Genomic DNA, 25,343 nt, shown 5'->3' on the forward strand with positions numbered 1-25,343 from the left:
GTACCACAAATGTGGGGCTACCACTGAAAAGACCTTATCACTTGTGCCTCATCTGACTTTGGTTGTACGAGCAGGACCTCTGCAACCATCCTTAAGGCCCAGGCATAGGCTGCTTTGTTGCTATATGCCCAGACAAACAGGGACATTGTCTTGGTATCACAATCATGCTAGATCACATTAGAGGGGAAAAGCAACTTTTGATTGTGGTGCTTGATTCTTTTTCTTCTTCCGCATTCCACTGCCTTGCACCCATCTTTTCCCAAGCAGCATACAAGGCACTGAGATGTAAAGAAACCAAGTGCAGAGACCAGGAGATACATAGCAATAACAAGATGATCTGGTTATTTTAAGGGTCCTCCCTTTGCAACCAGGATCAAATGTATATCCTCAGTTTTTACTTTTACTTTTAAACTGTCTTTTTGGTCAGGAGAGGGAGCACACAAAGTCCTACTGATCCAAAATCCACAACTGGTGTGATGAAATCTGTTGAGAAGGGGAAAAGGCCAAAATCAAAATCAAGCAATTTGACCAACAAATTTTTAAACTGTGCGTAGCAAGGGGGTGGGACAGGAAGAGGGCTGCCCTTTGTAAATGTGCACATTCAGCAGTTCTCTGCAAGGTCCCTCAGCATTTAAAAGCAGCCAGCAGGGCAGATAATCTGCCTATTCTTCATTTAGAATTTCAACAAGCCTGTGTTTAAGGGTGAATTAGTGCTGGATATCTGCAGGATTCAGCTAAGAGGATAAGCCAGGCTGATAGTATGTGTGAACAACAGAGGATACCCAGCTCAGCCTGAGTAGTTACTAGATGAATCACTTATCCAGGGCACACTCTAGATCACTTAACATGAATTAACCACAAGTTTATTCATAGTCAAGCATGTAGTTTTGCTGTATTTTTTTTTAATCTTTCTATATGCCAGAGCCAGCCCTAACACTAGGCAGAATGGGGTGACTCCTTCAGGTGGCAGATGCTGGGGAGACAGCAGTAGCATCCCTCTGAGCCTCCCAGCCATTACCCTCTGACGGAGGACAGAGCTGTGCATGCCATACAGTCTGTCCTGGCCCTCCTAAATTAGCCTCCTGCCCTCAGGTGCAATGGAAGATATTATCCTGTCCTCAGTATTGAAGAAAGGTTCAGCTTATGCCTTAATAAATGTGTTACTTTTTGATGCAACAGCCTAACACGGCTCTGGAAGTTACAACTGTATACTGGCAGTTATGTTTATGATGCTGGGTGGAACTAAAGACTTGGTTATCAGAAAATTATACCTGTATCCAAAACTGACAGGTATGCATTATGTGTCAAAAACCCTTTTTTCTTTGATCAGAAAACAGAAAATATTATCTATCTTGATATAGCAGGTGTAGGTTTCTAATGCTACACAGGCCCTAGGAAACACTGGTGACTTTCTCGGGTGCCTGAATTTTGTTCTGATAAATTTCTGGACTATACTGGTAATGCTTTAAGCATGTAAACAGAAAAGTGTTTTACATTTATTATAGTTGTTGTTATTATTAGACTGGGATCCAAAATCCCAGGAGCTGAACTACTGCTACAAACCAATTAGCTGACCCTGTTTTTGCCTATAATAGACAAACCAAATTTTCTTTTGGAGCTGTGGCAACCTACACAAATTGCACTCTCTGCTGCTCATTCTTCGACCTGTTTGGCTGCACTCTCTGCATCCCCATCAGTCACTATTCATAGGTGAACCAAGAGCCCTCTCACATTAGCTCTTCTTGTTTTATTTCATTTGGGTTTGATTTTATATTGACATAGTGAGAATGCACTGCGTAGGAGGTAAGAGGGACTGTGCTGGAAAGAGGCTGCGGCTGGGTGTGGACAATGGATCCTGCCCCTAGATGGTGCTTGATTGAACAATACAAAGAAATACGAGCCTGGTGCACTGAATACCAACTACACTTCTGAAGGAAGAAGTTGGGAATTCATAAAGGCAGCAAGATGGAACAAATACAGTACAAGGTTCCCGCCAACATTCAGATAACAAGCAAGCAAGCAAGCAATGAAGCAGCTAACCAAACTATCAGTATTAGAAACTTGTTGTGAAAGGGAAGTTCAGGTACATGGAAGCGTGACTCTGATAACAGTCCAGAGCTATGTGTGTACTAATACTCTAAATTACATACTTCTGTGTTCAGTGGGGCTTGCTCCCAGCTAAGTGTGCATAGGATCGCAGCCTTAATTGTAGATTTGGGAAGCACCTCAACTGTCATCTAGTCAGTAGTGACTGGTGCCTATTGAGACTGGAGAGGCAGAAGGCAGGGCCCATCAGTCGGTGGCACCAGAGACAGTGACAGACAGAGCCAAGTACTTCCACCATCCTCTTCTCTGCTGAGGAATCTGACATCCAGTGTCACCCCTAGACAAGATGTAACTAAGAAAGCAGGCAAGTGGGAGGAAACTGAAGTTGGTGGGGCAATGCCCCATTTATCCTTATGGACCATCCATCACTGCATCTAGTCCAATCTGTTGTCGGTGTAGGAGATCCACTACTCTATCCCCAGTGTAGCAATTATACAATTTTAGACTTTGAACTACTGTATTTGATCTTACATGGGTTGATGGGAGGCTGTTGTTTAGATGGTAATGTATGTTATCACTTCAAAATGTAGTAAGCCGCCCCTGCTATGTTTGTGGTGGGGGCTCCTCCTGCTCATTCTACTGAATGGGGCCCTGGGCTTCTTGCCCCAAAGTCCAACCATGATGACAACACTGTATAACATCCCTGATAGGGTAGAAGGGCGTTTTGTAAAAGTCTCCTGAGATGTCAATAAAGTTCTTCCTAATGTTCAGTCAAAATATCCTTTCTTGTCATTTGAACCCCTTGGTTCAGGTTCAGCTCTCTGGAGCTACTGAAAACAACTCACTATTACCTCACTAACATGCAGAAGAACTGAAGAAGAGCCTGCTGGATCAGGCCAATGGTCCATTTAGTCCAACATCCTGTGGTCACAGGTGCCTAGGAGAAGCCCACAAGCAGAACCCAAGCACAAGAGCACTCTCCCTCCTGCGGTTTCCCACAAATGGTGATCAGAAGCATAGAACCTTGGAAACAGAGTGTGACCATCATGGCCAGCAGCCATTGATAACACTTGCCTCCAAATCCTCTTTTAAAGGCATCCAAGCTGGTGCCCATCACTGCCTCCTGTTGGAGTGAGTTCCACAGTGTAATTTTGCACTGTGGGAAGAAGCATTTTCTTTCAACTGCCCTGAGTACTTCAGCATTCAGCTTCATTGCATGTCCACAATTTCAAGGGTTGCGAGAGAGGAAGGAAAACTTTTCGCTGCCCACTTTCTCCATGCCACACATCATTTTATACACCTCTATTGTTTTGCCTCTTCCTCGCTTTTTCTCTAAATGGGTTCAGACACTGCAACCTTTCCTCACAGGGAAGTTACTCCACTCCCTTGATCATTCTTACTTGCCCCTTTCTAGCTGTGCAATATCTTTTCTGAGGTGAGGAGACCAGAACAACACAGAATATTCCAAGTGCAGTTGCATCATAGTTTTGTATAACAGCATTAGGCTATTGGCAGTTTTGTTTTCAATTCCTTTCCTTATGATCTCCAGCAAGAAAGTTGCCTCTTTTTTACAGTGGTTTCTCGGGTTAAGAACTTAATTCGTTCCGGAGGTCCGTTCTTAACCTGAAACTGTTCTTAACCTGAAGCACCACTTTAGCTAATGGGGCCTCCTGCTGCTGCCACACCGCCGGAGCATGATTTCTGTTCTCATCCTGAAGCAAAGTTCTTAACCCGAGGTAATATTTCTGGGTCAGCGGAGTCTGTAACCTGAAGCGTCTGTAATCTGAAGCATATGTAACCCGAGGTACCACTGTATATAGCTGGGTTAACGTCTTCATTGCGCTATCCACTACAAGCTCATTTCTGGTCAGCCACCATCAATTCAGACTCCATTTTTTTTTTGTCTGGATGAGCCTTCAGACACAGGATCCTCCTCTCTTCCGTGAGCCATGGTACAGTCCAGGCACAGGCTGACCAGCGAGAGAGAACTAAGCTTAAGAGGCTAGGCTGCAAACCAGGAGAGTCCTTGAGTTCTGCCAGAATTAAGATTCTGGGTCAATATGAAAAGTTGTAAACTCTGGGTTTCATTTAACACTTTATGTACAATTTAAAAATTGCATTATATTATTGTCTTGTGAACCACCCTGTAACTGGAAGAAGGGCAATCCATAAATTAAATTAATCAAATAAAAAAATAAATGCCGTTTATCTTGGTGGGCAGATGATCATTTTAAGGTTGACCCTCATTTTTATAATGTTCCTATCTGCTGAGTCTATTTCTATTTATATGCTCTTGTTTTATTGTGTTCATGGGATTGCTTCATTTTTAATTGCTATAAGCAATTTAGATGCATTGGGAAGGGTATATGATTTTTAAACAATAAATAAATAAATAAATAAATAAATAAAGTCAAAGACCTGGAAGGAGCAAGTTTCTGGCTTGGAGCTGACCAAGGTCCTGTGATTTGAGCCCTACCTGGGCTGACTATTCCAGAGGTGGACAGAAGGTACATCAGCTTTTGCTTGTAGATCTCTGGGTGATTTGCAACTAGACTATAGCAAGGGTTTCTGAGTTTCAGTTGCTGCTAACAAAATTGTTCTCAACAAAATGACTTTTCCCACTTAAATTAGGTGGTTGAAATTAAAAGGTGTGTGAGTAACCAGGAATAGACTGCTGTGTAAAAGGACTGTGGTTTGTAGCCAACTTTTAGTTAGAGTAGACACATTAACATTCATAAATGTAAGTTAGTTACATAATAAATGTAAGTTAGTGGGCACAATGACTACAATCTTGTGAGCTCAATTCAGTTATGATACTGGGGAAAAACTTTTAGGCTCAGAATACTCTGGCTGACAGACCTCTGGTCTTCTCCCGTGGAAGCATGTGCTCTGCCGCTGAGCTATGGCCTTTCTGCTTTCAGACACAAATTCAAGCTGCAAGTTCTCCATCCTTAACTAAAAGCATGAAAACCACCCATTTGCCCTTGATCTTAAAGTAGACCTGCCAAATCTGAAGTCTGCCCACCTCTGGACTATTGCCAGTCTTAGCCACCTCTCATGCCCTGTCCCACCTGTAGCCAGGACAGAATAGTTCACACGGACTAGCAGAATTAGCACAGGAGGAAACTTCAGGGCGAGGGTGTTGTGGGGCTCAAGCAGGGTTTTGTGCTCAAGCCTGTTTGCTTTGGCCTGTGCCACTCACAGTAATCCTCATATTGCCCAGTCAACTATGTGGACTAGCACAGGTTTGAACAGCCCCCTTGCGGCTTGTGGGAAATACTATTCTCCCACTCTCTCCTTTTCTTCTGACACTTAGGCTGTGTGCATGGTATATTTTTAAAGCACACTTTGAACACATTATTTCCCTCAAAGAATTCTGGGCACTGTGGCATGTTAAGGATTGCTGGGAACTGTAATTCTGTGAGGGTAAGCTTGAGCGCCCATAATTCTTTGAGGGAAAGAATGCATTTCAAATGTGCTTTAAAGGTATAGTGAGGACATCCTCCTCCATCTGAAATTACCCTTCTAGAGACACCATCAGGGGGGTGGAAGAGAATGTGGTGGAGGCAACTGGGCTAAGAGGGCAGCAAAAGCAATATAGACAGAGGCTCAAGCTTAGGAAATTCCCAGCCTGGATTTAGCTTCCATTCTCAGCCATCATTTGTTACCTGTGTCCGCACACAAATGAATCCACCCAATAGAGGCTCTTGAATGCATTCACTTGTCTCCCAGTTGCAGGTGAGACTCAGCCTGCAATTTGTACAGCTATTTGAAAGCTAGTTTGAATTGGTGGGTGATTGATTCCTCCGTCAAGGGAAATGGGCACAGAGCACCCCTCTTGTCCATTACAAAACTCTCCAGCGACCTACTTTACCCTCCCTGCCTTTGTTCTTAATTCCTAGAAATGGCTGCGCTCCAGATTTTGCCCATCAAGGCAAATTAATTGGAGTCAATCCTAATTTGCTCTCTGCTGTTCTTTGGCCAGAAGATTAAATGCTTTGCAGACATTATCCTCCTCCTCTTCCTCTCTCTCTCTCTCTCTCTCTCTCTCTCTCTCTCTCTCTCTCTCTTTGCTAAGGGACAAACCTCCCTGAATTGGGAGGGACAGGCGGGTGGGGGAAAAGGATAAAAGAAGGGAGAGTTAAAAGGAGATGATGTTTAAATTCACTCTTTGTAATTGTGAAGCGGGGGTGGGGGGAAGATGCTGCGCTGCAGCCATTGTTGAGAAGCCGGGCACCAGATGGTGAGACTATTCTGGGCAGCTGTGTGACAGCAGTGGGCACACGTGGAATAGAGCTGTGGGGGCCAAGACCATTCCTATGACAGTGCCCTCTTAAGATCATGCTGGAATATTGATGATCCTTACAGGGCCTGCACTGAGAGGATAGCTTGACTGAAAGTCAGTGTTGGCTTAGAGCGGTATGGCTCTATGTGAAACATTACATCCTCTCTCACTTTAGCATACTGGGGCCACATCCATACCATACATTTAAAGCACTATTATACCACTTTAAACAGTCATGACTTCCCCCAAAGAATCATGGGAACTGTAGTTTGTTAAGGGTGCTGAGAGCTGTTAGGAGACTTCCATTCTCACAGGGCTACAATACCTAGTGTGGTTTAACAACCAACTCAATGAACTCTGTGAAACTGTAGTACATACATCACAGTTTTTTTTTTCTTTTAAACAACAACAACACAGAGGTCTTGCACAAAGAGTCCAAGATCTGAGCAGGTGTTGTTACAAGGTGGAATCACTGCTTGGCCAACACCATCTTAAGCAATATTTGAATCTTTACAAATCCCTTGAGCCAAGGAGAGCCTTACTCTGTTTTGTCCTGCTAATGGTTACCAGGTAATTCATTCTCCAAGGGCTAGGACTTCCTGCAATTAGTTTCCTGCAATGTCCCTGGATGTGTTACCTCAATGAGAAAAAATAACCTTCTTTCTCAGGACACTGGGGAGAAAAAGGAATGGGATGTTATGGTTACACCGCCATAGGTCCCATCATCATCATCATAGTTTCTGGCATTTCAGTTTGGTAAATAACTAACTTTTTTCAAAACCAGATGTACTTCCCTCCATCATGTCATATGATTTAAGCAAGTCGTAATCCAGGAAAACCTCCAGGAAGCGGTAGTTTTCCATGTGATTCATATATCTCTTTATAGCAGTGGTAGTTCCTACTTTTGAATACTAAAGGTAAAGGTAAAGGGACCCCTGCCCATTAGGTCCAGTCGTGACCGACTCTGGGGTTGCGGCGCTCATCTCGCTTTATTGGCCGAGGGAGCCGGCGTACAGCTTCCGGGTCATGTGGCCAGCATGCCTAAGCCGCTTCTGGCGAACCAGAGCAGCACACGGAAACGCCGTTTACCTTCCCACCGGAGCGGTACCTATTTATCTACTTGCACTTTGATGTGCTTTCGAACTGCTAGGTTGGCAGGAGCAGGGACCAAGCAATGGGAGCTCACCCCATCACGGGGATTCGAACTGCCGACCTTCTGATCGGCAAGTCCTAGGCTCTGTGGTTTAACCCACAGCGCCACCCGCGTCCCTTACTTTTGAATACTAGTCCCTGGTAAAATAGGATTCCTATTTTGTTTTTAGGAGAGAAACTGTGTCAATGTACATTTGTGTACGTCCATGTGCATGTGAATCCTGGGAACTATAGTTTGTTAAGGCTGCTGGCAATAGTTCTATGAGGGGCAAACTGCAGTTCCCATGTATCGTGTGCATTGAGGTTTTATATAAAACATAACAGCAAGCAGTAGGGTGCAGATTGGTGAGGGGCCACAGCTGATCTAGAGTCATCTTTCCTCACACAGAAGTTCTGGTTGCAGGTCTGATCCTAACTCAATGTAGGCACACCACTCAAGCTTTTGATTTCAATGTGCTTCAGTGCACCTAACTCTGCAAGGGATCAAGCTGTTATTTCCTCAAGCTGTTACCAAAATAAGCTCAGTTCTAGAAGACCCCTGCCCCCATTCAGTGTGAAGCTGGATTTAAATAGAATTAACTGAACATGAATCCATTCCTTTTGGCCTCCATCCAGATTTGCAGATACTGATAGTGGCCTTTTTTGCACTCTGAGAAGGGCATCTTTTTTGCCACATGTTCTCCTTGCCCCAGGCATCTGGAAAAATCAGATGCCTCGTGTAGCCTGCCCTTATTACTGGCAGAGAACTAAGTTCTGGTGAGGGAAAGCAGCTCCATTTGTATTATGTCAGTAGTTAAAACACAGAATACTAGCAGCTTCATATGTGGTGTTACTCAGGAATTCTAAAAAACATGCTCACTGGGCAACAGTCATTCGTTCCCCTTACCTTGGGATTCCCTGGAATAATAGTATGTGACTAAGTAGTAGACTCTGAGCACTTCCAGAGTTTTGCTATTTTGGGGTGGGATTCATTCACATATTGGTAAATTCAGGTCACATAACTAAAACTGATTTGGAGCTCTTGCATAATGAATTCACTCCCATAATTTGACTTTTTGTGACAAGGAAAGTGATGGGGAAATGCCCTGGGAATCTTGGGGTAACATTTGCTTGACACAGCATCTTTTAACCTCCCTGCAAACTTTGTGCGAATAAATCAGGATGAATGCTCAATAAGCAGTTTGTCTTGAAGTGACCTGAGTCCCCATCCCAATACAGTAATAGATCTGAACAGGGGGAGGGAACTGATTTTCCAAATGAGAGTTTTCAAAAACTGAAAAATACCCAAACACTATTTGTTTGACATAAAGTTTTTTATAACTAACCATTTAATAAATGCAGACAACAAAATATCTCTGCAGCACACAGAAACATTATCACACAATATTTAGTATTGACCTAGTATCAATGGGATAATGAACTGGATTGTATTTGTTTTCAAAAGAATGGTGTTTGCAGACAGGATTATTTTTCTACTGATGTCACACAATAGACAATTTTTTCCACAAGAAAACAAGTGGTTTTGTTAAGAGAAGTATCCAAAGAATCGGGGAGTACAGATGAGAAAAGCTTGCTTTTGAGTCAAGTAGAGGCTTAATCCAGGAGTGGGGCCAACTCTTGCCTCCACATCACACAACATGATGTCAGTATCTGTTTACAATTTCCAAAGGACAAACAGGATGGTATTTCTGCAAAAGAATTAATGAATACTAATTGGGTCTTAGAAATGACAATTCATAGAAACCAGAGTGAACATTCCTGTCTCTGAGGTGGTCTTTTTCTGAATTTAAAGACTTTATACTAAACACACACAAAAACCCTGAATGTTTTCAAGGCTAGTAGAGCTGCTGACCTGGAGTTTGTTGATTGATTTGACACAATTTCTTTTGACCTGTATTGTGATTTTTAGGTTGGTTCAGTTGGCACAAACAGTGAGCAGCTCTCACATATGACAACAGACAAATTGAGCACAAACTTCCTAGGTAGTCCGGACCTATCTCCATCTTTGGGTTTATTGAATGCATGTGACTCAGTCTCATTTGCTGCAATTAATTTGATAAATGTAGTGCAGCCGGCTCCAGTTTTGCGGGTCAGTCAGGTGCTCTCAGCAGGCCTCAACCTTAGCACTCCTATTCTGCAATGCACATCTGCAAACTTGTTTGCTTTTCTCTTCTGGAACCAATCCATGCAACCATTCAGATAAAGAGAGAGAGAGAGAGAGAGAGAGAGAGAGAGAGAGAGAGAGAGAGAATAAAGCAGGCAGAGGATGTTGCTGTATCACCTCACTCTTCTGATTGTTTGCATGCTAGAAATGACAAGTGAACACAGGCATTGACAGCAGTGAGGATGAGGAGCAAGACCAGCAGTCTCCAGGGAATGGCAATGGGCCCTTTGCAGGGGTATTGGCCACAAGAGGTGCCCAACAATTTTTGTAAATAGCCCTGTGATCTTCAGATGAAGGACAGTATAATAATTTAATTAATAAAATAATATGTAAATAATACTGCTGCCGCTAGCCCTGACTGGCACTTTCAAGCATCTGTTGAAGTAGGCGCTTGCCTCCAAGGCCCAGCTGCTGCACATGGTTTCTCTCTCTTTGCCTTTGAACAATGAAGAATCCTGCATTCCTTGAAAGGAGAGAGGACATGCTACCCTTGTAGGATATCATGTGTCAGAAGGGAAATAAACAGATATTATTATTGCAAAAGGCAAATGCAGTTGGAGCAAACTTTATTGCTTGTGCATCCAGTTAACCTCATCTCTGATTTAAATATTGTCCCATGCCGTTCCACTTTCAGCTTTGTTAAATTGGAAGAGAATGTGTTAATCCAGACATAAAGCCACAATCCTCTTATACTAAAGTAGCCCCATTAAAATAAACTGTACCAATTTTGAGCAATAAGAGGATAGTAACTCTGGGAACAAACTTCAGTGAGTTAATAGTCCTAGAACTGGCCACTCAAGAAGCAGTCTAGTATGTTTCTTTCATATCCAATCTCATGTATTTATTAGTTGTCACAGAAGTCTCCATGGTGAACCCTGACTTCTTTGCCATGCTAGGATCTGGATTACGGCTATTTATTATTTATTGTTCTTTCTAATAGCAAACTCAGGTGGTAAGTGCCGACAGAGCCTGAGCTAAAACAAGGGCATTAGAAAATAAGATGGAGTGGTATGAGCATCCTCAGGGGAATCCGAAGTACAAAACATTAAAGGGGAACCCACAAAAACCAGCTGAGTGAGGATCGTACCAAAGAATGTTGAGTGTTAATGGAAGGAGGAAACCAGAAAACTGGGGGTTATGGGAAATTGATTACTCTGCTTGAACTCTTTATGCTCTCATACAGGAGGGCATAGCTTGCTGACAGAAACTCTAGAAAAGAAGAGCAATACTGCCAAAAGGTGAGATTACACTGTAACACCAAAATCCATATTAGGGAAATAATTTTATCATCAAATAGAATCATAGAATTGTAGTATTGGAAGGGACTAAGAGGGTCATCTAGTACAACTGGCTGTTTGCAACTCTTTGTCAGGCTAGATGGTAAATAAGAAATTTAGATGCGTGTGCAACTAAATTTACAAGCTAAAGCAAAAATGCAGCAGTAGGCAACACATGAAAAAATCCCTAAAGAGCCCGCTTAAATAAAACCAACTGCTGCATCCCATGTTGAGTTGTCAGGGAGCTTTCTGTCATTTTTCTGCACAATCCTATACACATCTATTCAGATATATAGCTTCAGTCAATAGGATCTACACTCAGGTAAACCTGTATAGGATTGCAGCCTTTAAGCTGTACTTATTTTGATGAGTGTGGATATGCTTTATTTAGTATTTTTTAGGCAGAGGCGGTTAGTTTTGGGTGGCATGGAAGGGCAGTAAATAGTTATTGGATTTATTATTACTGTATTTTTAGTGCCAGGGAAGGGCAGAAAAAGTGCTTAGAATTTCTGCTATAGGTGCCTTGATTTGGTGGGGGTGGGGAGCAAATTGTCTCGATTCGGCTGTGTTTTTGTACTCTTACTGCTATTCATTATTCCTTATTGCTCGGACCTCCAGATGTGGCAAGGGACGTCTCAGCTGCTGGTCTTTTTTGCTGGTTGGTAATTCTAACACACCCAGCTTGGAAAAAATGCAAGTATTTCCAAAAAGTCACGGAATATGGAGGGGTTTTGTGTTGTTCTTATAATTTACGTGCCCTGCGTTTGCTGTAAGCCTCGAATATAAACCTCAAAGAACTTAAACGGTGATGGTTTTTTTGGTTTTTTTAACTGTCACGGTTTGGTGAGACGAGATTTTAAAAACGCATTAAGCAAACAAACGCATATTAAAAGAGGCGCATGTGTACAATGTATTCGTATGAAGGCAAGCAAAAACAGAGAAGAAAACAACCGTGAGGGGAGAGAGACCAAGGGGCGCGCCAGTCGCCGCCTCCTGTTCTCAAAGGCAGCCCGCACGGGCCTGTAAAGGGCTCCAGCTCCGCTCTTGGCACCCGCTTCCTTCCTTCCTGGCCTCGCCTCGGTTTCTATGACAACCACGGCCACCTCTTTCCCCCCGCTCCCGCCCCTCTGCGTTAAGCGCGGCCCACGACTCGCCTCCGCCAATCACAGCCGGGGAAAGCGGCCGCGCGCCATGTGTGTTGTTATCCCGAGCGCTCACTGATGACGCAATGACGCGAGCGCCAGGCCATAACCCCCCATTTGGGCTTGGGCTGGACCCGGCGCCCACCCCGCCGCGGGCTGAGGTGAGTCGGTGTGGGGCGACTTGGCCGCAGAAGGCACTGAGCTCGACATGGTCTTCTTGCTATTCGGCGTGGTCTTGGCGGGGCCTTGACTGGGGGGGGGATGTCTTGGGCGCACCAGACCATAGAGGGGCCTGCATTTCTCCCTTGCTCGTGCTGTATCCGAGGCCTGCTTTGCAGGTCCGTCCCCCCCGCCCCGGCCTGGCGTGGAGCTTGAGGGCTTTCGCAGTGAGCCTCTGTAGTCCTTCTGTTTGCCCAAAGTAGCACTTCAGGCTGCTCCTCTTTGGCATTCGTAGCTCTTTCCCCCGTCAGCCTCAAAGCTCTAGTAGGGCAGCGCCTGTCCTTAGAATTCGAGTAAGCAAAGAAGGAAGATGCTTTGGTGCTGGCTGTGCTTAGTCCCGTTAAGTTGGTGTCACCATAAGGTCAAGGAAAGGGAATTGTTTATCTCTTAAATAAAGGACGCTGTGTTGTGCCAGGTAAGACCATTTGTCCGTTTAGTCCAGCATTGGCTACTCCAGCATTTCCCAACCTAGTGTCCTCTTAACTGTTTTGAGCTCCCAGTTCAACACCCACAACCAGCTTAGCCAATGGTCAGAGATGATGGGAGTTGCCCTACAGCATGCGTAAGCCACACATGTTCTCCATCGCTTGTAGCAGTTGTTCTTCAGGATGTGAGGCATAGGTCTTTCAAATCACCTGCTCCCTGATCCTTTTACCTGAAGATTTCAAGTACTCCGTCTTGGATCACCTTCCTGCAAAGCATGTGCTGGAGTTTTGGTTCCTCTCTGATTGGTCTGCCATTAAGTAATTTGGGAGTATTATTCACTTCTATAGCTTGATGCTGGTAGAATTTAGCTCTGGTTGACTGTTACCTGAAAACTCTTGAGTGCAGTGAGAGAGAATGAATGGGAGTAAATATGGCTTGCTACTGTTTCTTAACATATCTGGCCCTCACAGGAAATCAAGTGAGCTTCCATACATGCATCGTATACAGAATTGCTGCCCTGTTTATGCTTGTAGAAAAAAAGGTGGAGGAGGATTAAGTATAGGCTTCAGTGTTGTGTGGGTGCACATCGGTTTTCTTCAACATGCAAGAGGAAGAATAGGTTGTCAATGTATAAAACAGAAAAACAAGGGTGAAAAACAGCTTGTTACTTGTGACTGAAGTTTTCTTCCTACATGATCACTCCTTGTCTAATCTTGTCTTGAAAGCTTTAAAAATATGTGCCGTGGAATAAAACTCGTTAAGACTGTTTACAGAGAACAAGGGTTTTAATGGGCACTTCATTTTCTTGTGTTCTCATAGCAGTTTGAAACATGCTAAAATTTCATGGTACACATGGTCAACCCCTGACTCCTGTGGTACTCTTGTAAACTGCCCTTTCAAAAATAGTCTCTCTCAGAGGAGCAGGGCAGTGGCCATCTCTAAGACTGTCCTGTGGCAAGCAAGATTTGGGAGGCACATGTGCTGAATAAATATGAAGGGTGTTATCTGCATGGTTACGGTATAGTAAAGTTGCACTGGTAAAGTAATTGTACACCTGATCTTTAAACCTTAAAATTATGCATTATTGGCTTTTGTAATAAGTGCTGACGCACAAGAATTACCTGCACTTGAAGAAGTAAGAGAGGCCTGGACAAAGCCTGGTTTCCATGGAATTTGAGTGAAATTGATCCAGGGTCTGTGAGTGACGTTATACAGTTTTAAAACCACGGGACCTCTTTACAGAAAGAACCACTGCTTCAATCAGCTTACTAGGGAGACAACCTTTTTGCTTATATACGCACTAGTTTTCTCCTTGAAGTCAGTAGAATATCAGAAGCCTACTCCACAATAGCTTAAAGCTGGGCTTTCAGCATGGATGCTCCTCTTCTGTGGAACAGCATTCCTGTTGAGATATGAAAAGTGCCTATTATTTCATTTTTCCGTGATCGACTGCAGACCATTTTGTTTTGACAGGCATTTCCAACTGGGTGAAAAGGTATCTGCCTTAGTTTTAGTAACACTACAGAATAAACACCTATAGTTTTCATCGTTTGTACTATTTTAAAAGCTATTTTAAGTAGGGTGTTGTTGTTTTTGTAAATTACCTTGGGATACATATGGAAGGTGATTAATAAATTAACAAAATAAGTGTAGTATTGCTAGTTCCCCCCACCCCAAGATGGTGACTGCCCCTTTCAAAGCTCTGATTTACTAAGAGGATGCAGTTGTTACTCTACCAGTCTGTTACCTACCTTCATTCCTGCCTGCAGTAGCAAGGTTGACTTTAGATATGAGAGATGGTGGCTAATGGTGCAGCTACTGCAATATCTCTCAGTGCCTTGATAGTTTTAATAGGAGAGGCATCAACTCCAGATGAAGACCAGGCTATTCTGTTTGCATTCCAATCACTTCCTTATAACGGCCTTCTAGGCGAATATTGAGAAATATTTTACTTCCTTGGTAGGTTCTGGGACAATATCTGATTGCACTGACGAGCATTGTTTCCCCCCGCTTCCACCCTTGAGATTTGTGTAGGATCGGAAGGAAGTACATCTGAACTCTTCTGAAAGTACAGTTCTCAAAACATTTTCTTGTTGAAATTCTATGGCAGTCTGTGAAGGGTTTGCACAATAAATCTTTTTTTTATAATATCGTAGATTTTTTAAAAAGACATTTGAAGGAGGAATAAAAATTAAATATGATGACAGGTACCTTTAAGATGAAAACAGGAAAACTTGAGGTGCTAACTTTTCTCACAGCATTCATTAGGAAGAAAAGTGTGTGTGTGTGTGTGTGTGTGTGTGTTTGTATGTGTATGTACACCAGCCTTTCCCAAGCTGGTGGCCACCTGATAATTTGGATTGCAACTCCTGTCCTCCCAGACCATTGTCCACATTGACTGGAGTTGTTGGAGCTGGAGTCCAAAATGTCTGGAGGGCATTAAATTAGGGAAGGTTAGTCGCTTTGACATTGCAGTGTGAAGAAAATGTGCTCATCATTTTTTAAAGATTATTTTGAAAGGCATGTTTCTAACACACTGAGTAATGCCACACTTCGGATAATTTTCCTGATACTTTTGAATGCCAGTTGTGCATGATTGATGTTTGTTACAGGTGCTTTAAATTGACAAAGACACGTGGTAAGCCATCAGGAGAGGGTGGAATGTCCTCTACTCTGCTGTTGGCTTCCCCTTCTACTTCTTGAGCCTTAAGATCATTCCCGTCCTGTGAATGGAGGTTTAGGTTTAGCTTTAAAGAGATTTTTAGGATTAAATGTTAACCTTTGAACACTGACTTCCTTAAGCTTTTTGTTTTTTCAAAAGTGGAATGCTGCATTTCTTTCTGACATGCCTTTAAAATTCTGTTGTTTAGCTGCTCTTAGTAGATGGTATTCTCTTACGGTTGCTCAGGTTTCATGTACGTTTGAGGAAAGGTAAAATATACAATGGCAAAAGATGTTTGAGAAGATCCAGCAGCTTTCTAGTACTTTCCATTGAGTAGCTTGAGTTTAGACATCTTTTCCTCTCTCGTGGACCAGAATGGGAAAACTCAGACTGAGAAAGTGACATAATGTAGGCAACTTACCAAACTCCTGTCCAGCATTTTTTTTTTTTTAAATAATAATCTTCAAACACTGTAAAATCAAGCAACCTTCTGTGGTGTGTTGGGATATAGGGGTGCTTTTCTCTTTTGATAAAATGAATGGAAGGTCCTCATTTTCCAAAAAGCGAGTCAATTCAAAGATCTGTCTGAAAAAATGATGAGACTGGTAAAATGTAATTCTGGCACCTAAGAATTTATTATTCTATTTGAAACATTTGATGCTTAATTCCTAGGAATCTGAAATATTTTAAAACCCTGATAAGGAAGGTTATTTGGCAATTTAATATTAGCCCAGCAGCAGAAAATGCTAAAGCTTGTAATGGAATTGTGTACCTGTGTAATCTGTATGATAATGTTGATAGTATTGTTTGAGAGTCAACAGTTTCAGCATTCAGCATCTGCAACCCTAGCTCCAGCTGCTAGAAGGAACAATAGAGAAAAGAAGGTGCCAAACCGAACTGTAGGTCAATATGCTGATCAGCCAAACAAATAGACAAATACTGAGTTCACTTGGAAGTCTCTTGACTTCTGTGAAATTTACTTTTAGTAACTATGCTAAGCTAGAAGCCTTAATGCCTTCTAGTTATACAGCTGCTAGACTCCATTGCATTCCCATCTTCTTTTTGCAGAAAACATTCGCTGTTCCAGCATCAATTTCCTGTCTTCAGCTTCATAGGTAACCTATAATTTGGGTGCAGATGCTCATGAAATGTGAGCACTTCATACCTGTGAAGTGATTCTGGTGACTTTCTCCCTTTCTCCCAATATCTCTGCACATTTTTGGATGCAATTAATTAACTTACAGGTTTTCCTCTACTGGAGATTGTATTAAGGAAGCTCTAGCCAACTGGTTTTGGGAGGACTTGGGTTAATATATTGAAACAGTTTGAACTGTATATGTACTAAAAGCTATCTTGAGATGCTCAGAATTGTTGGATCATTTTATTTTTAACTTGATGGAGTTAGCACAGAACTAAGAATGTCCGAGTCTTGGCTTATCAGTGGAAGTACTGATGTTGTGGCATTTCTTCCTTTGGTTTCATGACAGAGCTGTGGTTTAAAGCACACTTACACTCCCCCTTCCTAATTATATTTTCTGGGAAGCCAAGTCTCCTGAGTCATAGTAGAGATAATTTCCAAGTGATTGAATAAGCAGGAGAAAGAATTGAGGTTATTAATATGGTTCAGCTCAGACATCACACAGAGGTATGGTTTGTGTCAGTCTTCCTCCAAGCTGGTGTCTTCCAGATGTTTTGGACTGCAATTCCCATCAACTCCAGGGATGGTGGAAGTTGTATTCTAATGGGTGCCAGGCTGTGCAAACCGTGGTTTGCAAATCTACTTCAAACTGTAGTTATTGATTCTGATTTGTTGGTGATCACAAACTGTGGTTTAAGAATTCAAATATTGCACTAAAACCTGAATTAAGCTTATGTGCAGAAAGGAAGGGGGCATTTATTGAATAAATATAGTATGCTCATCTCTCTCTCTCTCTCTTTCCGCTCCAGCTTCCTGGGATGTCGTGGAGATTGGAATTGTTCCAGACATGCTTGCTCTGGTGTTGCTCTGGGAGAACACCTTGATGGATGATTAGTACCATTCAGTGATGGGCTGTGGGACTAGCAAAGTACTTCCTGAGCCTCCCAAGGATGTTCATTTGGATCTCGTTAAAAAGGTGGAGCCATATACTGGTTATAAAACTGACATATATAAGCACTTCATCAAGGGTGATGGAGATGCCATCAAATCTGCTATCCCTTCTCCTCCTCGTCACACTAACCCACATGTGGAACAGGCAGAGCCTCGCAAGAACAGAGTGGCAAAGTACCGTGCAAAATTTGATCCCAGAGTGACAGCCAAGTATGATATCAAAGCCCTGATTGGCCGAGGCAGCTTTAGTCGTGTAGTACGGGTGGAGCACAAGGCTACCAAGCAGCCGTATGCAATCAAGTTAATAGAGACTAAGTACCGTGAAGGAAGGGAAGTGTGTGAGTCAGAGCTGTGTGTGTTGCGTCGTGTTCGGCACACCAATATCATCCAGCTCATTGAAGTGTTTGAGACTCAGGAGCGTGTCTACATGGTGATGGAATTGGCCACTGGAGGGGAGTTGTTTGACCGAATCATTGCCAAAGGTTCCTTCACGGAAAGGGATGCTACCCGAGTGCTGCAAATGGTGTTGGATGGAGTTAAATACTTACATACATTGGGCATAACTCACAGAGACTTAAAGCCAGAGAACTTGCTCTATTACCACCCAGGCATGGATTCTAAAATAATGATCACAGACTTTGGGCTGGCGAGTGCTCGAAAGAAGGGAGACGACTGCTTAATGAAGACTACCTGTGGGACACCAGAGTATATTGCCCCAGAGATCTTGGTCAGAAAGCCCTACACAAACTCAGTAGACATGTGGGCACTGGGCGTGATCTCATACATCCTACTAAGTGGGACGATGCCTTTTGAAGATGACAACCGCACCCGCTTGTATCGGCAAATTCTGAAAGGAAAGTACAGTTACTCAGGGGAGGTGAGTGTGTCAAGGTTCCAGCAAGGGAGTGCCTGTTGTGCCAGTGTATTCTGTGATGGTCTGAAATCTCTGGTCTCTACAGGAAACACCCTCATCCTTAAATCTTGAAGCCTACTGCAACCCTGGTCCTTTAAAAGCTACTGCTTTCAGAATATATAGTGTATGTTTTTTTGTTTCAGAAATTAGGCCCCCTTTTGCACAAAATGTCTTACAAGAAACAACAACAATGAGGTTGTCTGGGTGAAAGCAAAAGTAACAAGTGATTTCCAAGCAGTGGGAATCTCTGCCCCTGCTAATGGGAGGTGGTAAGGCCAGGCTTTTTCAGAAATGGAATTGAGAGTCATTTATCCATTTTTTGGAGATGTATTGCATTTCCTCTAAAGAAAAAAACCCCCTCTCAAAATGGTTTGCAAAGAAGAAAAATGTAAAAGAAGTATTAAACTAATACAAAAATTCTTATTTTTCTTACATAAATTAACATTATTTAACATTTTAGCATTGGAATGGTTGGCTTTTAAGCAGTTTGGGAGGCCTCACTCCTCTGGAAGATAGAAGAATGCATGGGAGCTCTGCCAAGTCTTTACAACAGCTTCAGATGGGATGAGTTGAAAAGCCAATCCCCTCTAGGAGTCTGCCTGCCCTCAGGAAAGATGGAGCTAAATTTAACTTCTGAGTCTTGTCTGGTGCTGTTCAAAAGACCAGTGGACCCTCCAGAAGTTGTTGGACACCAGCTTCCATCAGCTCTGGCTAGCATGGCCAATGGCCAGGGCGAATGGGAGCTGTTGTTTAGTAATATTTGGAGAGGCACACATTCTCTGGAGAGGCAATGCTTTAGAGGCTATTTCTAGGGGGTGCTGGCATGTATCAATTAAATCTGCCATTGTACTGCTTTGGTCTGCTTCATTGTGTGTCTTATGGTTATAGAAAGAAGAATATATGAATGTGGAGATAAGTTCTATACTTCCTTCAATAAGTTACACTCATAAATAGAAATAATTCAACTATTGCCCCTAGTGGCATCTCAGCAAGAACTGAGCCAAATGTTTTATATGTATAAGAGAGCAATTTTTCAGTCGGGGGTTGAGAAGTGACAGTAAAATAACTGACTGAAAAACAAACGAGGTACTTGCTAGTTCTCAGGCTGTGATGACATTTCAGTAATGGATGAAGAGTCCTTTTTATATTATTTGGGGTGTAATGTTCTAGATGCTAAATCAGGATATAAGTTGCTTTTGAAAACATGGAGGCAATTTTCATGGCTGTGCAGGTTTTGATAAGTCTTCCAAATAATGTGCAGTTGGTCACTCTTTGATTTGACTTGTAGCTTCTGTATGTTTGTGGCTGGGTTGTGTCAGGCAGTCAGATTTCACAAGCAAGTAGGTAACCTACAGTAAGTAGGCACCCCATTTATATTCTGTAGAGTAGTAGTAGTAGTTGTTGTTGTTGGTTATTTTGCCATGCCTGTTTTGCTTCCTGTAGACCACAGCCAGTGAATCCAGATGATCCAACTAGTTTCCCTATTTGTGAATTGTGAATGAATCTGGCAGCTGCTATGTCCTGGCACTGATTTAAGCAACATGTTTCACAGTGTTTAGGAATGAGTGATAATCAATGGAGAAGTAGGTCAAAGAGCTGATAGCGGGTGGTAGGCTCCCAAGCTCCCACAACACCCCCCCCCCCAATAATGGGTGTCTTGAAGAAACCATGCTTCTGCTAACCTGATAAATCTTGGAGAATCAGTTTTCTTCTTCTTATCTTTTCTGGTGTAATGGGAAGAAATCAGCCATAAGCTTGTTTTAACACTGGCCTTCCAAAAACAAATTAAGAGAACTTTTATTACACAGAAATCCTTTAAAACTGCACTGGATGCAGCTGTGGCAAACTGAGTGTAAGATTGAGAATGCGGGAGAAAAAGGCTGCTACAGAAAGGCCCCTACCCCCCTTTTTTAGCTTTAACTCTGTGAAATGAACACACTTTTATCTGACAGTGGCACTCCCAAGAGGCATGTCTGTGGAGATCCGATCATAGAGTTATAGATTCGCCTGCAGTGACCCTCTGGGCTAAAGCATAAGAAATGTGCTTTTGAACCAGGGAGGAGAGTGTCTGCTAACATAGGCTCTCATAGAATTTCACAGGCAGAGAACTTGCATCATAGAAGAATCCAAAAAAGGTTAGATGTTTTTCCTTCTCTTCCTATCCCCAAAAGAAAAGGTGTACTTTCCAAGACGAGGCTTGCCTCAAATGCTGAACTGAGATTGTGGAGTCCTATTGAGAGAGAGAGATGTGAAAGCTGATATTCAGGCTGACTTGTGAAGTATTTCCATTTTCTTGATGAGAAATGAAGAAAGCTTACAATTTGGGTTCCTTTCCTGGAGCAGTGTCTGTTTTCAAGAGGCTAGTAGGCAATTGATGGGAAAGCTATACCTTAATAGCTCATTTAGGTCCTGCTGACCTCAACTACTGTAATTATCATTCTCTGGCTCCTGATGGTATAGAGTTGATGGCAAAGGCATGGCGTTTAAGGCAGTCTGGGGATAAGTGACTTGGCAAGCCCTTTTGATGATGTTAGCTCCCTGGGTAAGGGTTACAATGCTTATCGAAGCTGGATCAGTACAGCCTATCCATCAGGAACTAATTGTGTTCTCCCCTGCCACCCTGCTCCCTGCTGCTCTTTCTTTGCTTTATCAGGGCTTTGCTAAATAAGCTGAAGGGGCTAGTTTTACTGTAAAAAATCCTACAGGTAACATAGCAGAAAACTTATTCTACTGTTCTAGTGTTTCCATTAGAGAGGAGAGTTCACATGCTTTTCAGAAATGTATCCTGTCACTCTTTTGCATTTCTGATTTGATGCTAACAAACTAGAAGGCTTCCAACTACTTAAAAGTTGGAATTCAAGGGAGAAGTAGCTATTTGCAACTTCGCATAATATGTGGAGTACAGGTACTGGAGGCTGTTGGCCTGTGGGGAAACTTAGTGCTTGGGAGCTGGTGTAGTGTAGAGGCTGATGTATAAATCAGGAAGTCCCAGCTTCAAATATCACCTCTACCTTGAACTCATTAAGCTGCTTTAGGCAAGTTACTTTCTCACGGCCCTGGTTCTCCCATCTACAGTATGGGGGATAAAAATGCAGACTTAGGATTGTTGTAAAAATTACTGGAAAATATACATGGAACCAAGGACCTTATACCAAGTCAGGTGGTTGTTTTACTCAGTATTGTTCACAATGATTGGCAGGCAGTCTCAGGCAGGATTTGTTCCCAGCTCGACCTGGAGATGCTGGGTATTGAACCTGGGACCCTTCTGTATGCAAAACAAATGATCTACCTCTGAGTTATGCCTACTTCTTCTTGAAAGCACTTTGCCAATGTTAAAGTACTAAGACTTGCAACAAAATGTTGCAGTGTATCATCACCTTTGTAGAGGAGTGCTCCTCTTCAAGGTTCCAATCAGCCATGTCTTCCACCTTGATTTTCCATCTTTTTGGGCAGGAGGTTATCTCCGCAGAATCTTTGCTGCTGTTATTGCCCCTGCTGAGTCAAGATCAATATGTCCTTTGGTCACAACAGTGGCAGTGCTCAGGCCAGAGTCTGTTTCTGTTTCTAGTTGAATGCTACCATGTCATGCATCACCACAGTTCCCCATACCACTGCCATCCTGTTCCCCAAGCTCAGGTCACTATTCATATCATCCGGAATTATTCCCTCTCTTCCTACCGTTTGTCTTGAAACAGACAGTGTAGTGCTGTAGAGAGTTACAGTCCTGGCAAGCTCTGAGTAATATTTGCAATAGTGCATGGAGCCTACGTTTGACAGAGTGGCAGGCAAACAGTTAGTTGTTTTACTATTATGTTCACCCATAATGGAAGCCACTAGCTGCATGTCATAAGAAGAGGAAAGAGTCCTGTTGGATAAGGCCAAAGGCTCATTTAGTCTAGCATCCTATTATCCCAGAAGCAGGATATGAGTGCAGCATCACTCTCCCTACTTGTGACCTAGCAAGCTGTATTTAGAGCCTTCAACAATGAAGACAGAACATACCTATCATGGCCAATAGTCACTTATTAATTTATCTAATCTTGTTTTAAAGCCATGAAAGTTGATGGCCACCAATACATAATTGTGGGAGTGAATTCCATAGTTGAACTATGCCCAGTGTGAAGAAGTACATTGCTTTTCCTGTGCTGAATCATACAACATTCAGCTTCCATTATGAGAGAGGGAGAAAAAGTTATCTCTATCCAATTTCTCCAACTATGCTGCCATGCATCTTAAATGCTGTCAGTCTGGCCTCAGTGGCTCAGCCTTTCAGCAGCCCCTCCTAGAAGGCATCATAAGAGTTGACTGGTACTCCGGCAAATAATTTTTGCATAGAACAACTTGGAAGTTCGTCGAAATAAATTGCATCATTTTTGTATCTTCATTTCTACTTGCCCCCACGTTCTTTGGTGCCTTTCGCTTGAACTGCTGCATTCTCAAATTCTTCCGTATATTGTTTGTGTTTCCTGGCTGCTCTGTCTCTGTGCTTGTTGTCTTAGATCCAGAACATTGTAGTGGTTAGAGTGTCAGGCTCGGAGTGGGGAGAATGGAGTTGAAATTCTCACTGAGCCATGAAGCTCACTGAGTGCCCTTGAGCCAGTCAGTTACTACCGCATTTTTTGCTCTATAAGACTCACTTTTTCCCTCCTAAAAAGTAAGGGGAAATGTGTGTGCGTCTTATGGAGCGAATGCAGGCTGCGCAGCTATCACAGAAGCCAGAACAGCAAGAGGGATTGCTGCCTTCACTGCGCAGCTATCCCTCTTGCTGTTCTGGCTTCTGAGATTCAGAATATTTTTTTTCTTGTTTTCCTCCCCCAAAAACTAGGTGCGTCTTGTGGTCTGGTGCATCTTATAGAGCGAAAAATACGGTATTTCTTTTGAACCTAGCTGACATCTGAAGAGCATTACAAAGATTATTATTAAATTTTTATACTGCCCTTCATCTGAATATCACAGGGCAGTTTACATTATAAAAACACAAAAACACATACCATAAAAAGAAAATAAAACAATGCCTGCCATCGATGGTTTAAAAGACCCTAGATTGTTTAGGAGAAGAGGGATGTTTTGCCTGACACCTAAAGATAGTAACAAAGGTGCCAGGCAAGGCTCCCTGGAGAGAGCATTCCACAAGAGGGAAGATAAAGGGTCGGGGAGAAAACCAGTGTGGTGCAGTGATTAAAAGTGTTGGACTATGACAGTGCAGTTCACTGAGTAAATGTGGGCCAGTCGGTCTGTCAGCCTAACCTACCTCACAGGGGAAGGGGAGAACCATACATGCCAAGCTGAGCAACATGGAGGAAGGCAGGATAAAAATTTAACAAATCCTCTTTGCCTTGGCTTTTACTTCAAGATCTACTTTTACTTACTAAAGAAGCCCAGTGGAATCTGCGGGGAATGTTTTAGAGGACATGTCTAGAGTTACTGGAAGCAAAGTAAGAATCCTGAAAACATACTTTGTAAACTTTCCTGATCATAATTTAAAAAGTGTAGGCTGCATTATCTGTCTTGAAAGAGTGGCTGAAATCTATTGTCATGGATATTTGTTGACTCGCTTGAGTAAATGGTCCACCAGCGTCACACACCCCCTTCCTTTTGCTTTGTGACTCACACCAGCTTTTATTCTCTGATGAATACCACCTTCAGATGGGATGAGGCTTAAACACCTTGACGCACAATGCACTTTGAAGGGTCGTGTTGCATATTTAGCCTGGAACACGATGTGGTGCATAACAGTTTCTGGTTGACATTAGCTTGGGTTAGTGTGAAATGGAGGCATACAGAATTATAAAAGGGAAAGGGAAAGGAACATAACATAAATATTCAAAGACTGCCTTTGTATTTAAGCTCCTCCTAACACCATAGCATCTGCCTTCTTCCCATTTGACACTCAAGCTTAGCTTTTTGTTATGACTTCACCAAGTCAGCTTCACGGGACACAGTCCAAATAAAATTGGGATATCGTAAATATGTGTGATTTTTCCTCCACTCCTCAATGCAAAAACATGTTTACTCATGGGAATTGGTATCCCAAACATGTAAGGGCTGTGTGCCATGTGGGGATGCAGGAGGAGCAGTGCAAATAAAGGGACAGTTTTTGCTGATGCCAGTGGGAGAGCATCTGCTTTGCATGCAGAAGGCCTCAGTTTCAGTTTCCAGTATCTCCATGTAGGACTAGGAGAAACCCCTTTCTGAAGCCCTGGAGATCTGGTCCATACATGCAATATTCAGCTGGATGGACCAATGGTATATCAGTGTATGGCAGCTTCCTGTGTTCTTGTGCACAGCCCTAAAAGAAAACTAAACATTCCCGAGTCTCATCTAAAAGCAAGCAGGAATTCAGTGCATGTGCATTGATCTCAATGGAAATTTGGCTTGCCTTTACTAGCAGGGATGTGTGTTTATGATGTTATGGTATTATTATTATTATTACCACTATTTTATATATATATATATATATATATATATATATATATATATATATATATATATATATTTACACTCTGTTTTTCCCCTGACAGGGATTCAAGGCAGCTTACAGATAAAATATCGTGCAGTCAGATATTTTGGTGCTAAAAATATTTATACTTTAAACATCAACTTTAGGCAGGCAGTTTGCCACTTTAACTTTTGTACCCACTTGTCAATCCATAACTCCCTGGATGGCTTACTACAACATATTCATAGCATATAACAAGAAAATATAGCCATAATAATAAAGTGCTGCAATCCTGCATTGACTTACCTGGCAATAAGCTCCACTGAACTCCACTGCGTTTTCTTTTGAGTAGGATTGAACTATCAATGCCAGTAAGAGCCCAGAAAATTGAAAGTGATTTTTCTTTGACCCCCTCCATCACATTTGGCACTGTTACAAAAACGGTCCTGACTTTGGTAGACTTCCACCACACTTTGATAGTAGGGGCATTCAAGAAGTGGCTGATTGTAACAGCGAGGGAGCAGGAGGT

At 42.6% G+C, this 25,343-nt stretch overlaps 1 protein-coding gene across 2 annotated transcripts in view; it reads left to right on the forward strand.

The window, feature by feature from the left end:
• Positions 1-12,100: 12,100 nt before the first annotated feature.
• Positions 12,101-25,343, forward strand: part of PSKH1 (protein serine kinase H1) — a 35,007-nt gene continuing 21,764 nt past the window's right edge. The window contains exons 1-2 of one of the 2 annotated variants that reach the window (XM_083626523.1): positions 12,101-12,227; positions 17,321-18,339. In XM_083626523.1, the coding sequence (XP_083482649.1) occupies positions 17,419-18,339 (921 nt within the window). In that variant the 5' untranslated portion in view covers positions 12,101-12,227; positions 17,321-17,418. Of the gene's footprint in view, positions 12,228-12,360; positions 12,701-17,320; positions 18,340-25,343 lie in introns of those variants that run through there. The other variant, XM_083626524.1, reaches the window with a different exon arrangement.

The sequence above is a fragment of the Podarcis filfolensis genome (assembly GCF_964270895.1).
Source record: "Podarcis filfolensis genome assembly, chromosome: 8".
Lineage (NCBI taxonomy): Eukaryota > Metazoa > Chordata > Lepidosauria > Squamata > Lacertidae > Podarcis > Podarcis filfolensis.